Source organism: Felis catus, chromosome B3, assembly GCF_018350175.1.
Source record: "Felis catus isolate Fca126 chromosome B3, F.catus_Fca126_mat1.0, whole genome shotgun sequence".
Lineage (NCBI taxonomy): Eukaryota > Metazoa > Chordata > Mammalia > Carnivora > Felidae > Felis > Felis catus.
In genome coordinates, this window is record NC_058373.1 from 3476740 (window position 1) to 3489169 (window position 12430).

General features: G+C 42.1%; 1 protein-coding gene across 10 annotated transcripts in view; it reads right to left on the reverse strand.

The window, feature by feature from the left end:
* Window positions 1-12430, reverse strand: part of SH3GL3 (SH3 domain containing GRB2 like 3, endophilin A3) — a 137480-nt gene that overhangs the window by 51162 nt on the left and 73888 nt on the right. For 8 of the 10 annotated variants that reach the window (XM_045058735.1, XM_023254842.2, XM_023254841.2 and 5 more), the window contains one exon: window positions 1934-2002. The exons of 1 other annotated variant lie outside the window; for it this stretch is intronic. In XM_045058735.1, coding sequence (XP_044914670.1) covers window positions 1934-2002 — 69 coding nt within the window. Of the gene's footprint in view, window positions 1-1933; window positions 2003-12430 lie in introns of those variants that run through there. One more of the 10 variants, XM_006932204.4, reaches the window with a different exon arrangement.

Genomic DNA, 12430 nt, shown 5'->3' on the forward strand with positions numbered 1-12430 from the left:
CACTTGTTTTTCAATTTCCAAACATCCAGAATTGGGAAAGTATACCTTCCTTGTAATCCTGTGTGCTAGGATTTTTTACTGGGGAATTTTTTTAGTTTTTCTGGAGCCTAATGTATGATTGACTATTTTAATTGTTCTAAATGGACTTAAAAAGAATATAGATTCTCAACTTGAGGTCTGTATCTATTTATAAACAAAGTTATTAATCATATTTTGTACTAATCATCTATGAGCCAATCTACTATTGTCAACTTACTCTTATTTTATGAGAGGTGTGCGAAATCTTCTACTCTGGACTTTGTCAATTTTCCATGCATTTTGGACAACTTTTACCTTACGTATTTAGATGCCATGTTATATGGTGCGTAATGATTCATAACCATTACAATTTCCTGATAGACTGCATGACTGCATCTTTTTAATAACTTTTCATAACCTTTTCCACTTAGTGTTTTTTGCATCAAATTTTACTTTGACATTACTATTCGTCCTCTACTTCTGTGTGCTTAGGATCTGTCGAGAAATATCTCCATTCCTTTGTCATTTCCATGTCATGTTTTAGGTGGATCTGATACCATCTAACTCATCTCTTCCAGAAAGTCCTTAAAACTTCTGGTCACATGTTAGATATTTCCCTGCTTTTCAATGCTGTAAGGAAATAAATAGATATTACTTTTATATTTCTTCTGTCATTCATTGGGGCTTTAGGAGGGAAAGGAAGTAAACGAGAGATCTCAGTCCATCAACTGAAACTGAAATTGCTAAAATGTGTTTATAAATTTAACATTTAAACTGAATCATTTTCTTAGTAATAAAGTTACCTATAATATCTTTACATACCGAGGGATTTTTAAAAGTCATTTCAGGTAGGCCAACGATGTTAAACTATTTCCATGTTTCTCAGTTTTTAGAAATTATGTTTTTCAAAAGCAAAAGAAAACGTGCTTTTTCCTCTCAAGGTGCTAACACTTCTAGAAACTTAGCAGTGCTCATCCAGAAAGTAAGGAGCTTCCTGGAAGACGGTCTGGCCAGGGCCAGGTATCCGGAGGATAGGAACCTCCCAAGCCACAGCCTGGGCTTGGACTTCTTCCCCTGTACCTGCTGATAGCTCTACAACCTTCAATCTCCTGTATCCTTGATGTTACACTTGAAGGTAGATGTTCCGCTTTCTCTCTGCCCTCTCTCATCTGGGGAGTCTAATTATTAAAACAAGGCTACGGTTAAAGGGCCCAAGACGAAGGAGAAGGAAACTGAGGAAGCTGAACTATCAGTGGTCCCAGCTCTACCTCCACCCGAGCTATTCCACACAGCTGACCAGGAAACAGGTTAAAGGACAACAGATTCTACAGCCTTCCTTTGGAGACTGTTACAATCATTTCTGCGACAAGCTCATCATATTTCCTAGGTGCTTTCATATTTTTCATTAATTTTTAGGCATAATTATCCCCAAATCCATGTAAGGCAAGCAGGGCACACATTATCCACCTGTGTCACTGGTCAGAAAAGAGGAAAAAGCTTATCCAAGTTCACGCTGCCAGTTCTCAGAACCCAGATCAATGTTATTTGTTATACAGCTACTACAACACATGGGAACAGAGTCAGAATCTGGTACACCACATGGGTGTATCAATCTTTATGTATTTGAATGGTCTCGTCCCAGAAATATATTTTGATTTTCTAGGATAGATCATCAGAATCATCACAATTACTACGGTCTTTTCCTTGCAATAATGGTTTGCCAAAATTGACCGTCTTTTGAGCATTCCGACTTTTGTCCACTAGAGGGCACCAACTACCCATATCCCATCGCCACCTTAGCGGGTCTTTACATCCCTGGCTGCCTCTCCAATATCCTTTACAGTATCAGTACATCTCATATCACAGTGAAAATCAAGTTTGTAATACAGTTGACATTAACAGCGTGCTCTCTTACCCTCTCCATGTCAAGAAATTCGTCATCTAGTTTCGTTCCTTCAACGCCACTTATTTTTTCGCTAAATAGCTGCAGAAATAAACAAAGTAATTGCGTTGTATGATAATTTGTTACCACAATTTCTGACTCAAATTATTACCAGCAAAACCAACAACAACAACAACAAAAAACTTCCATTCAGCTCACTGCATTTTTTTTTTTTTACCAAGTCCTTTAAGAAAATCGTTGGAAGGAGTAACCCTATCAAAGGACATGGGAAGATACACATTTTTCACCTGCGCAACAGGTATTAATTATGCAACCACTGTATGTAAAGCACATGGAAGGCGCTCCAGCAGAAACACAGATAAATAAGATCCTTATCATCCGGGAACCCAGAGCGCAGCAGAAGAGTTAATAAACACACACTCGATTACAATATAAGGGAGGAAAAATACGAGCAAAATAGTGCTGGATACAAATGATTGTCAACATACCAAGTAATAGACATTTCAGTGGTTCAGAGGCATGATTCTGAGAGCCTGCAGTGGAGGGGAGGTGGGGAGACACCCAGGACCCACCCAGGACCTGTTTCCTACAAGGCTTGGCATTTGAGCTGCCCATTTAAGGACAAGGGACATTTCCACAGGCAACACCGAAGGAGCCTTGCTTACAGCATGAGACATCTTAGAAAACCCCCCCGAGACAGCAACGTGTAGGATGGGGTTTTGCCACCTTGCCACTCTGATATTTAGACTAGATAATCCTTTGTTGTGGGAGGCGGTCCTGTGCCCTGTAGGATGTTGAACATCATCCCTGGCCTCCACCCACTAAACGTCAGTAGCGCACAGGCACCCACACACTGACAACCGCAAAAGGTCTCTGGACGCTTAGGAGTCACTGCGCAGGGCAAACGCGTCCTTCGCCTTAACTATAATGAATAGCGATCGAGGGAGAATGGGGGGAAATAAAAGCTGAAAGGGAGAGAGGCCAGATCACACAAATTCTCAAATGCCAAGCTAACAGGTCTGGCTGAGAAGTCCCTGAAGATCCCTTATCAAACACGGTGTAGAGAAACCTTCAGCAGAGCAGCTCTGGCTGCAGAGTGGTTGCATCAGAGAACACGGAAGAGGACTGGAAGGGGAAAGTACATCGTTTTCTTTAGAAAATCGCATCAACATAATTTGTTTACATGTTTAAAATATTTATGTGTGGGATGCCTGGGTGGCTCCGTCGGTTGGGCGTCCGACTTCGGCTCAGGTCATGATCTCACGGTTCGTGGGTTCGAGCCCCGCGTCGGGCTCTGTGCTGACAGCTCGGAGCCTGGAGCCTGCTTCAGATTCTGTGTGTCCCTCCCTCTCTCTCTCTCTGCCCTCCCCCACTCACGCTCTCTCAAAAATAAAATAAACATTAAAAAATAAATAAATAAAATACAATACTTATATGAACATAAAAACCAGTGGTAAGGGGGGGGGGCAGTTAGCATCAATTAATAAAAAAAAAATTGCAGGTTCTTTTATTTTTATTTATTTTTTTTATTTAAAAATTTTTTTTTTCCTCAACGTTTTTTATTTACTTTTGAGACAGAGAGAGACAGAGCATGAATGGGGGAGGGGCAGAGAGAGAGGGAGATACAGAATCGGAAACAGGCTCCAGGCTCTGAGCCATCAGCCCAGAGCCTGATGCGGGGCTCGAACTCCCGGACCACGAGATCGTGACCTGGCTGAAGTCGGACGCTTAACCAACTGCGCCACCCAGGCGCCCCTGCAGGTTCTTTTAAATGTAAGTGACTTTCTGCTACTATTTCCACAACTATCGCAAACACAGAATTACTAGTCAATAGGAGGAATCCAGGTGTAGAGAATCTAACTTAAATGTGAGGTGAGAGAGAATTGAGAGGAGACGGGGGAGTTGACTAGTGGCCACGATTCTTTATCTCTTCCTCGCTAGATCTCTGTAGTTCCTCCTGGCCAGAGCTGGAGTCTGTCTACCCTCGAGCGATTCCGGGCCGGACTTGATGCTTGTTTTGAACCACAGACGGAAGCCCAGGCCTTAGCAGACTCTGCATGCTTTCAGTCATTCTCTTGAAACTCTGCTGCCCCCAAGTGAATTCAGGCCTGGGCTGATTTGCTGGGTGGTGAGAGATACGTGGCCCAAACACCCCCATCAGGACAACCAGTCACTCTCCAGGACCAGAGCCCCTGGTTGACCTGCAAGGGACTGCAGGCACATGAGAAAGCCCCTGGCCTAATCCGCTCACCCGTGGAAACATGAGTCGAATAAATGGTGGTGGTCTGACGCTAAACACTGGAATGCTTTGTTACTCGACAGAAGCTGGCTGATACACTAGACAATAGTTCTGGTTTCTCAGGCTCTGTCTAGAAGTCAGAGAGGACTGTCCTAAGGCCTCGGTACAAGGTATAACCTTCAACAGGAACAACTGGTAATCCCACTGCTATACACAAAGGTCTTTACATGGAAGTATCCATCAGTTAGGTCCCCCAAATATCTTTTTGTTCGATAGTGAAATCATTTTGGGGCGCCTGGGTGGCTCAGTCGGTTGAGCGTCCGACTTGGGCTCAGGTCATGATCTCACGGTTCGTGAGCTCCAGCCCCACATCGGGCTCTGTGCCGATAGCTCGGAGCCTGGGGCCTGCTTCAGATCCTGTGTCTCCTTCTCTCTCTACCCCTCCCCTACTCGCACGCTGTCTCTCTCTCAAAAATAAATAAACATTAAAAAATGGTGAAATCATTTCTGTTTTTAATTTTTTTAATGTTTATTTTTTGAGAGAGAAGAGAGAGAGAGAGACTGAGTGTGAGTAGGGGAGGGGCAGAGAGAGAGGGAGACACAGAATCTCCGAGCCGTCAGCCCAGAGCCCTACACGGGGCTCGAACTCAAATTCACAAACCGTGAGATCACAACCTGAGCCAAAATAGGATGTGAAATAATTTAAAATATTAGTTCTTTATTTTGGAGGTGATATTCTGAGAATCTAATGAAAATTATACAACCACACCCGGTGGGGGGGGGGGGACACTCATTTTGTTGCATGGTAAATTGCAAAAATGGCCACAATGCCTTGCCGCTCCTCCCACTAGGACACACAGTCCATTTTTCTCCCCAGGGACTAGCTTTGATCAACAGAACAGAATGCAAGCAACACTGTGAGAGTATGAGTTCAGGTCTTACAAATACTTTATAGCTACAAAGTATCTGTGTAGACACTTTACCCTCTGAGGTCCACTGTAACCATCCCCACATGAATTAGCCTGAGCTACCATGTTGGAGGATGAATGCCCCCTCTGAGCAGAGATGACCCTCCAAGGTGACTCATCTCAGAGCACCAGGCCTTGAGCTCACCCGGCAGCTCACCACCAACAGATGAATAAGCAGCTGGGCTCAGTGAGCCCTGCAGCCCAGTGAGACCCGCCCAAAGTACCAACCCACAAAATTGTGAATCAATGGTTTTTCATTGTAAGTCGCTATGGTTTAAGGCGGTTTGTTACATAGCAAAAAATTGACTGATTCAGTTGCCTGTAATTTCTAACGGCTACTGAAACCCTCTGCAGAAGCCCACGTGTAAGATCCCTGTTTTAAAATACCCCTTTGGAAGTGGCGCCTACGTGTCTCAGTCAGTTAAGCATCCAGCTTCAGCTCAGGTTGATCTCGCAGTTCGTGAGTTCGAGCCCTGTGTTGGGTTCTGTGCTGATGGTGCAGAGCCTGGAGACTGCTTGGGATTCTGTCTCCCTCTCTCTCTGCCCCTCCCCCGCTCATATGGTGTGTGTGTCTGTCTGTCTTTCTCTCTCAAAAATAAGTAAACAGTGGGGCGCCTGGGTGGCTCAGTCAGTTAAGCGTCCGACTTCAGCTCAAGTCACGATCTCACAGTCTGTGAGTTCGAGCCCCGTGTCGGGCTCTGTGCTGACAGCTCAGAGCCTGGAGCCTGCTTCCCATTCTGTGTCTCCCTCTCTCTCTCTGCTCCTCCCCTGCTCATGCTCTGTCTCTCTCTGTCTCAAAAATAAATAAACATTAAAAACATTTTTTTTCAAATAAGTAAACAATTTTAAAATTTTTTTAAAGAGAAAAAACATCCTCCCCAATAAAAATTAATCCCAGAAATCTAAATTCCAAGGCACATGACTAAATGCAAGACCAAGTAAGAAAGCCAACAAAATCACAGATTGCAACATGAATTCACTTCTGGTGAAAATAACCTTCTGAAACAATAGGACAGAAACTTTATATGTATGCTTAGGATATTATCCTATTATATTCCTATACATATATCCTATGTATATTCCTATACAATATATTCCTATACATATATCCTATGTATATTCCTATACAATATATTCCTATACATATATCCTATGTATATTCCTATACAATGAAGGAATAACCTCTATGAATAAAAGGCAAATAATTACACAAAAGGGAAATTTTTTTAATTGCTATTAAAATTTAGAAAGCTTGGAAATAAAACACACACAAAAATGAAAATGAAAAATCCCAATAATTAGAATCAACTCCAGACTGGGCACAATTGGGAAAAGAACCAGTAAACTAGAAAATATTACTAAGGAATATGCTGAAAGAACAAACATATTTAAAGGAAAAAAAGAGGTTTTTTTTTTTTTTTAATATGAAATATCAAACAGTTTAGAGGATGAGCTATAACTGACAGGCACTCCAGAAAAAAGGACAGAATATAGGGGACTCAGTATTTTAAGAGTTAACAGCTCTGTTTTTGGGGGGTTTTTTTTCGGGGGGGGTGTTCTTGTATACAACTGACGGAAGGTATGAGCCCACAGTTTGGAAGTACATTCAAGTGCTAAGCAAGGTATTAATTCACATGTTGAGATTTCGAGAATAAAAAATTCTAAAACTCCCACAGGAGAATAAAACCACAAGAAAATTAACAGTAGGTTTCTCTTCAGCAACAGCAGATACCAGAGATCAGTTTCAAAGGTGTTTAGAAATGTGAAAAATCCAGAATTTTGTGTCTCCCTCAACCGTTACTTAAAACAAATACATGAGTTTATAAAAGGGTAAAGTTACAACCTTGAGTAATAACAAGATGGGAAGGAGGGTGTTGAGTGGATGCTCTGAGCACTAGAGTGTTTCTCCCGTGTTCAGGCGAAGGTGGGAAATGGACACACTTGAACGTTGCTGAAGCAATAGAGAAGAATTGTCTGGGTGACATAATTAACGGTGACGACTAAAAGTATAAAACAGTAATGCACGTATATGTTATGTACGCTAGGCATGTTACAACACAGCACGCACACTAGCACACTGGTGGAAAATCGAGTTTTTCCAATCCAGGCAAACAAAATAAAACAAAACAAGAAAAAAAAAAAAAAAAAAGGTTGGCAAAGCGGGGGTGGGGGGAGAAGAACGAAAGGGATGACCAATGGAAACCACAATATAAGACAGTAATAAGTCCACACACGTCAGTAATTATTATGTACGTAAATGATGAAATTGAAAATGTTAAAGGATGAATTGACAGAGTGGATTTTTTTTTAACTTTCTTTTTCTTTTTCTTTTTTTTTAGTTATCTCTACAGCCAATGTGGGGCTCAAACTCACAACCCCAAGATCAAGGGTCACATGCTTTTCTGAGTGAGCCAGCCGGGCACCCCCAGAGTAGATTTTTTAAGTCCAACTACATGTAGCTTCTAAGAGAGACACCTAAAATAAAACTGGAAATAAGGAGATAAATTACACCTACTAGGGAAATACTGATTTTAAAAAAAGCTGATAACAATAGCATCAGACAAAAAAGACTTTAAGGCAAAACATCAGTAGGGATAGAGAATTGATCTAATAATAGAAGGGACATTCCACCAAAATTCTGTTATAATAATGATGCACCCAACAGCACAGCTTCAAAAACCTAACACAGAAACTGAGAGAAAACAGTGAAGTCCACAATCATAGATTTCACCACCACTCTACCAGAAAACTGACAGACCGGGGGTGCCCGGGTGGCTCAGTAGGTTGAGTGGCCCACTTCGGCTCAGGTCATGATCTCACAGTTCATGGGTTCAAGCCCCACATCAGGCTTGGTGCTGACAGCTCAGAGCCTGGAACTCACTTCGGATTCTGTGTCTCCCTCTCTCTGTCTGCCCCTCCCCTGCTTGTGCTCTCTCTCTCTGTCTGTCTCAAATATAAACATTAAAAAAAAAAAAAAGAGGAAGCCCTAGAAGAAATTTCAAAAACTATTTAATTTAACAATGAAAATCGTATCCATCAAAACCTGTGTGGGAAGACAGCAAAGTCAGTACTTAGAAATCAGCATATCACTTTAAATTCATTAAAACAAAAAAACCACTTCAGCTTAACATCTCAAACTGACACGATGCCATTCAATCCAATTCAGCAGATATCTGAAAGTCCACTGACTACATCCATGCGGTAGAGATACGAAGATCACTCTCCAGGCCAGAGCTCACGGGCCACTGAGAAGCAGAAGCCGATGGCCAGAACACAACGAGGGAAGTACCCTCCTTTAACACAGATGCGGAATTTGCTATTAGAACTCAGACAGAGGAGGCAAGTCATATGGACGAGAAGGTGCCAAGAACAGAGCCTAGAAGGGTATATGGTGTGCACCCCAGGAGACCAGAGAAGGAGTGGCATTTCTGGCAGAGAGAACAGCATAAGCTCAGACACAAGACATGAGGGCATTCGGGAAACAGCAATCAACAAGGGTAACTGATACGAAAGACTGACCCCAGGAGAACACGAACGCACAATCACGCAGGCCGTGGAGACGCTCAAGCAGGTGAGTGGTACGAACAGGTCCGCCTTTCATCCGGGAAGATCATGCCAGTGGCCCACAGGAGAAGGGCACTGCAGAGCCACCAGAGGGCGGACGGGGAGACTCCATGTGGGGATCACCAGGGATGCCCACACGAAGGGGCAGACTAGGCGGACTAGGGAAGAGTGTCAAAATTCGACTCCGAAACTCTCCCAACTACCTTCTTCAACTTCAAACACCAACGGCCCTCACCTATTCAGCGTCCCCATCGCAAACGTCGCGTCTGACCCGGGCTCGCCAGACAGAAGCTGCAAATTTAAAATACAGTCGTGTGGCCAGGTCAGTGTGGCCCGTGTAGTCTTGCCCCAGTGAAAAAGATCAGGCCGGAAACGAGGCCTGTCTCACGGTGCCTCCGTGCAACAGAGAGAACCCTCACTGGCCCTCAACTTCTGGGTAGCCTCCAATTTCATCGATGATCGGAAAACAAAAGGCGTTTTCAGAGACCGCAACAGCACTGATGTAAAAGAAGTGTATTTGGGAAGCACAAAGCCTTTGCATTCGGTTTTTCAGCTAGATGCGCTGGGGTTTTAGTGGTAAATGTCAACACAGCCTTGGCCGCCTTCTTGTGCAAATGTCTGTTTTCAAAGAAACCTTGGCTTCTCCATCTTCTCCCCTTTAATGAAGCAAGAAATTAAACAGCAAGAAAGCCAGAACCTAGGAGAAAATGTAAAAAAGCAAATCTGTACCCCAGGATAAATTAGAAACTTCTCCAGGGCAGTACTTTCTAGTGTGTGGGCCACAAAACACTGGCTGCGCACAGCAAAAGAAGAACTCCTTGGTCATGTTAGTTTGGAAATGCTGGGATAAACAGAACTGGCAGATTTCTGTACCAAAACATTTTTCACAGGCTTTAAAATGAAAATGGCATCATGGATTTCCATGGAGGGGAGGGGCATATAAGAGGTAGCATTCTCCACCTTCGTTTGGTCACGGGAGATGTCTCTTGCAAGGAAAAATCTCAGAGAAGATTTCTGAGAAATCTACCTTGAGAAGCCCTGCACCAAAATGTCACCCTGTCCTCTAGCTCCCTTTATCTTTTCTTTCAAACAATTAGCAGTCATGCTCTGAATTTATCAGCTTGGAAAATATGGCATTACTCAATGACGAACTGTTATTTGTAAGTTTAATATCAGGGGAAGGTGAGAAAAGGGTATACGCGAGCTCTCTGTACTGGTTTTGTAACTTTTCTGAGTCTAAATTATTTCAAAATTAATTCTTTTTTTAATCTCTGAAGGTTTCAGAGAGCAAACAAGGCAGTCAGGATCTGATGAAGAAAAATGCACTGGGAAGAGTCAGACACTTACAGCTGCTTTTTCCTTCTGGAAATTTTCTGCCTTACAACACAGAACATACAAACTGAGCAGACAGCACCAGCCTAGAACTTGCAGAAGTCTCCCTAGGCTGGGGAGAGGAAAGCCGGAGTGCACTGTAACCAAGGAAACTAAGACATTAAGAGGCCAAAATCCCAGGACCATAAAGAAGAGAACACGACAGTTTACGTGCAACTTCCTTTAGAGGTTTCTGACAATTCCTAGGCTGCACATATGCGAGGCAGGATGCTAAGATACCAGTGTGAGGAGGCTGCTAGAAGGCTAAACATCTAAGCAGAGATTTCTGCAGAATCACAGTGATCAAGAGACAAAACTGGAGTTCAGGACTGCCTTTCCCCTTGTTATCTGTCAGAATAAAACTAAATCCTCCCTGGGGGGAGACATCACCTAAATTGCTGCCAAGTCTTTGCACACAGGTATCTGGCATTAAAACAATAATTTAAGAAACCCATCTGGTATACCAGGTGACTCCACAACAACAACAAAATCTGAAACTAAATTTTCTTTATGTTTTTTTGATGTAACCTCTGTGCCCAACATAGGGCTTGAGCCCACAACCCCAAGATCAAGCATCACATGCTCTACCAACTGAGCCAGCCAGATGCCCCTTAAACTAAGTTTAAAAATAGATGACAATGCGGGGCGCCTGGGTGGCACAGTCGGTTAAGCGTCCGACTTCAGCCAGGTCACGATCTCGCGGTCCGTGAGTTCGAGCCCCGCGTCAGGCTCTGGGCTGATGGCTTGGAGCCTGGAGCCTGTTTCCGATTCTGTGTCTCCCTCTCTCTCTGCCCCTCCCCCGTTCGTGCTCTGTCTCTCTCTGTCCCAAAAATAAATAAACGTTGAAAAAAAAAATTAAAAAAAAAATAGATGACAATGTAAAATACCACTGCAAAACATTTCAAGAGAACAAATGAAAACTGTAGTTGAAGAATTCAATAACTGAAGTTCAGAGTTCCACAGCAAACTTTAATAACAATTAGATGCTGACAAAGAGAGCACGTGGGCACTGGAAGATAAACCACTGGAAAGTATCTAAATTGAAACATAAAGAGAAAGACGATTAAAAACACCAAAAAAAAAAATTATAAACATAGAACACAAAGTGGAAACACCTAACATATGTGTACTTTTGATTTCCAGAATGAGAGGACAGAATAATTGAGAAGAGGCAATATTTGAAGAGAAGATGGCCAAGAATTACTCAATATATGTTGTCAAAAGACATCAAGCTCCAAATTAAAGCTCTTCTATGACTCTCAGGCAGGATAAATATGAAGAAAAACATACCCTGAACAAGTCTTTTACCAAAGACCAAAGACAGGAAAACTTAATAAAAAAAAAAAAATGCAACAAAAAGATTGTGAGCTGACAATGGTCACACAGTGCGGCCACAAGACAATGAAATCACATCTTTTCATGTTGACGGAAATCATCTGCCAACTTAAAATGCCATTCTCGGCGAATATACCCTTCATAAATGAAGGCAAAATTTTAAAAACATTCAGACAAGAGGGTGCCTGGGTGGCTCCGTCAGTTGGGCATCCGACTATGCCTCAGATCACGATCTTGTGGTTTGTGAGTTCGAGCCCCGCATCGGGCTGTGTGCCGACAGCTCAAAGCCTGGAGCCTGCTTCGGATTCTGTGTCTCCCTCTCTCTCTGCCCCTCTCTGCTCACACTCTGTCTCTGTCTTTGTCTCTCAAAAATAAACATTTAAAAAGCCTTAACAAAATAATAAATAAAAATACTCAGACAAAAGTGAGACAATTTCTCATTGGCAGACCCAGACACACACCAAAAGAAGCACTCAAGGGAGTTCTTCAAATAAAAGAAAAATATCCCTGATGGAAACAAGGAAATAAGGCAAGAAATGGAGAGAACCAGAAAGATGAATCTATATGAATACTGAAAACTTAAAACAATTATCTTGTGAGGTTTTAAATATATCTAAAATTTTAAAACATGAAAACAATGACACAAAAGCCACCACTAAAGAGGTAGAGATAAATTGTTACTGGGTCTTTTATTGCTTGGAAGTTTTAAGGTACTAATTTAAGAAAGACTCCACCACATAAAAAATACATGTTGTAATCTCTAGGGTTGCTTTTAAATAATCATAAATATATAACAGGCAAGACACTAGAGAATAAAATGGAATAATAAAAATGATTAATTCAAAAGAAAGTTTAAAAAAGGAGAAATGAAGACACAAGAATAAACGGGACAAATAAAAAATAGATTTAATGCAAAAATGTCAGTAATTACTTTAAATGTATATGGACTAAATATTTCAAGTAAAAAATAAAAAGCATCAGCCAAGATCATAAAATACTAAACTATACTATTTTCTGCCAATAAGAGATGCA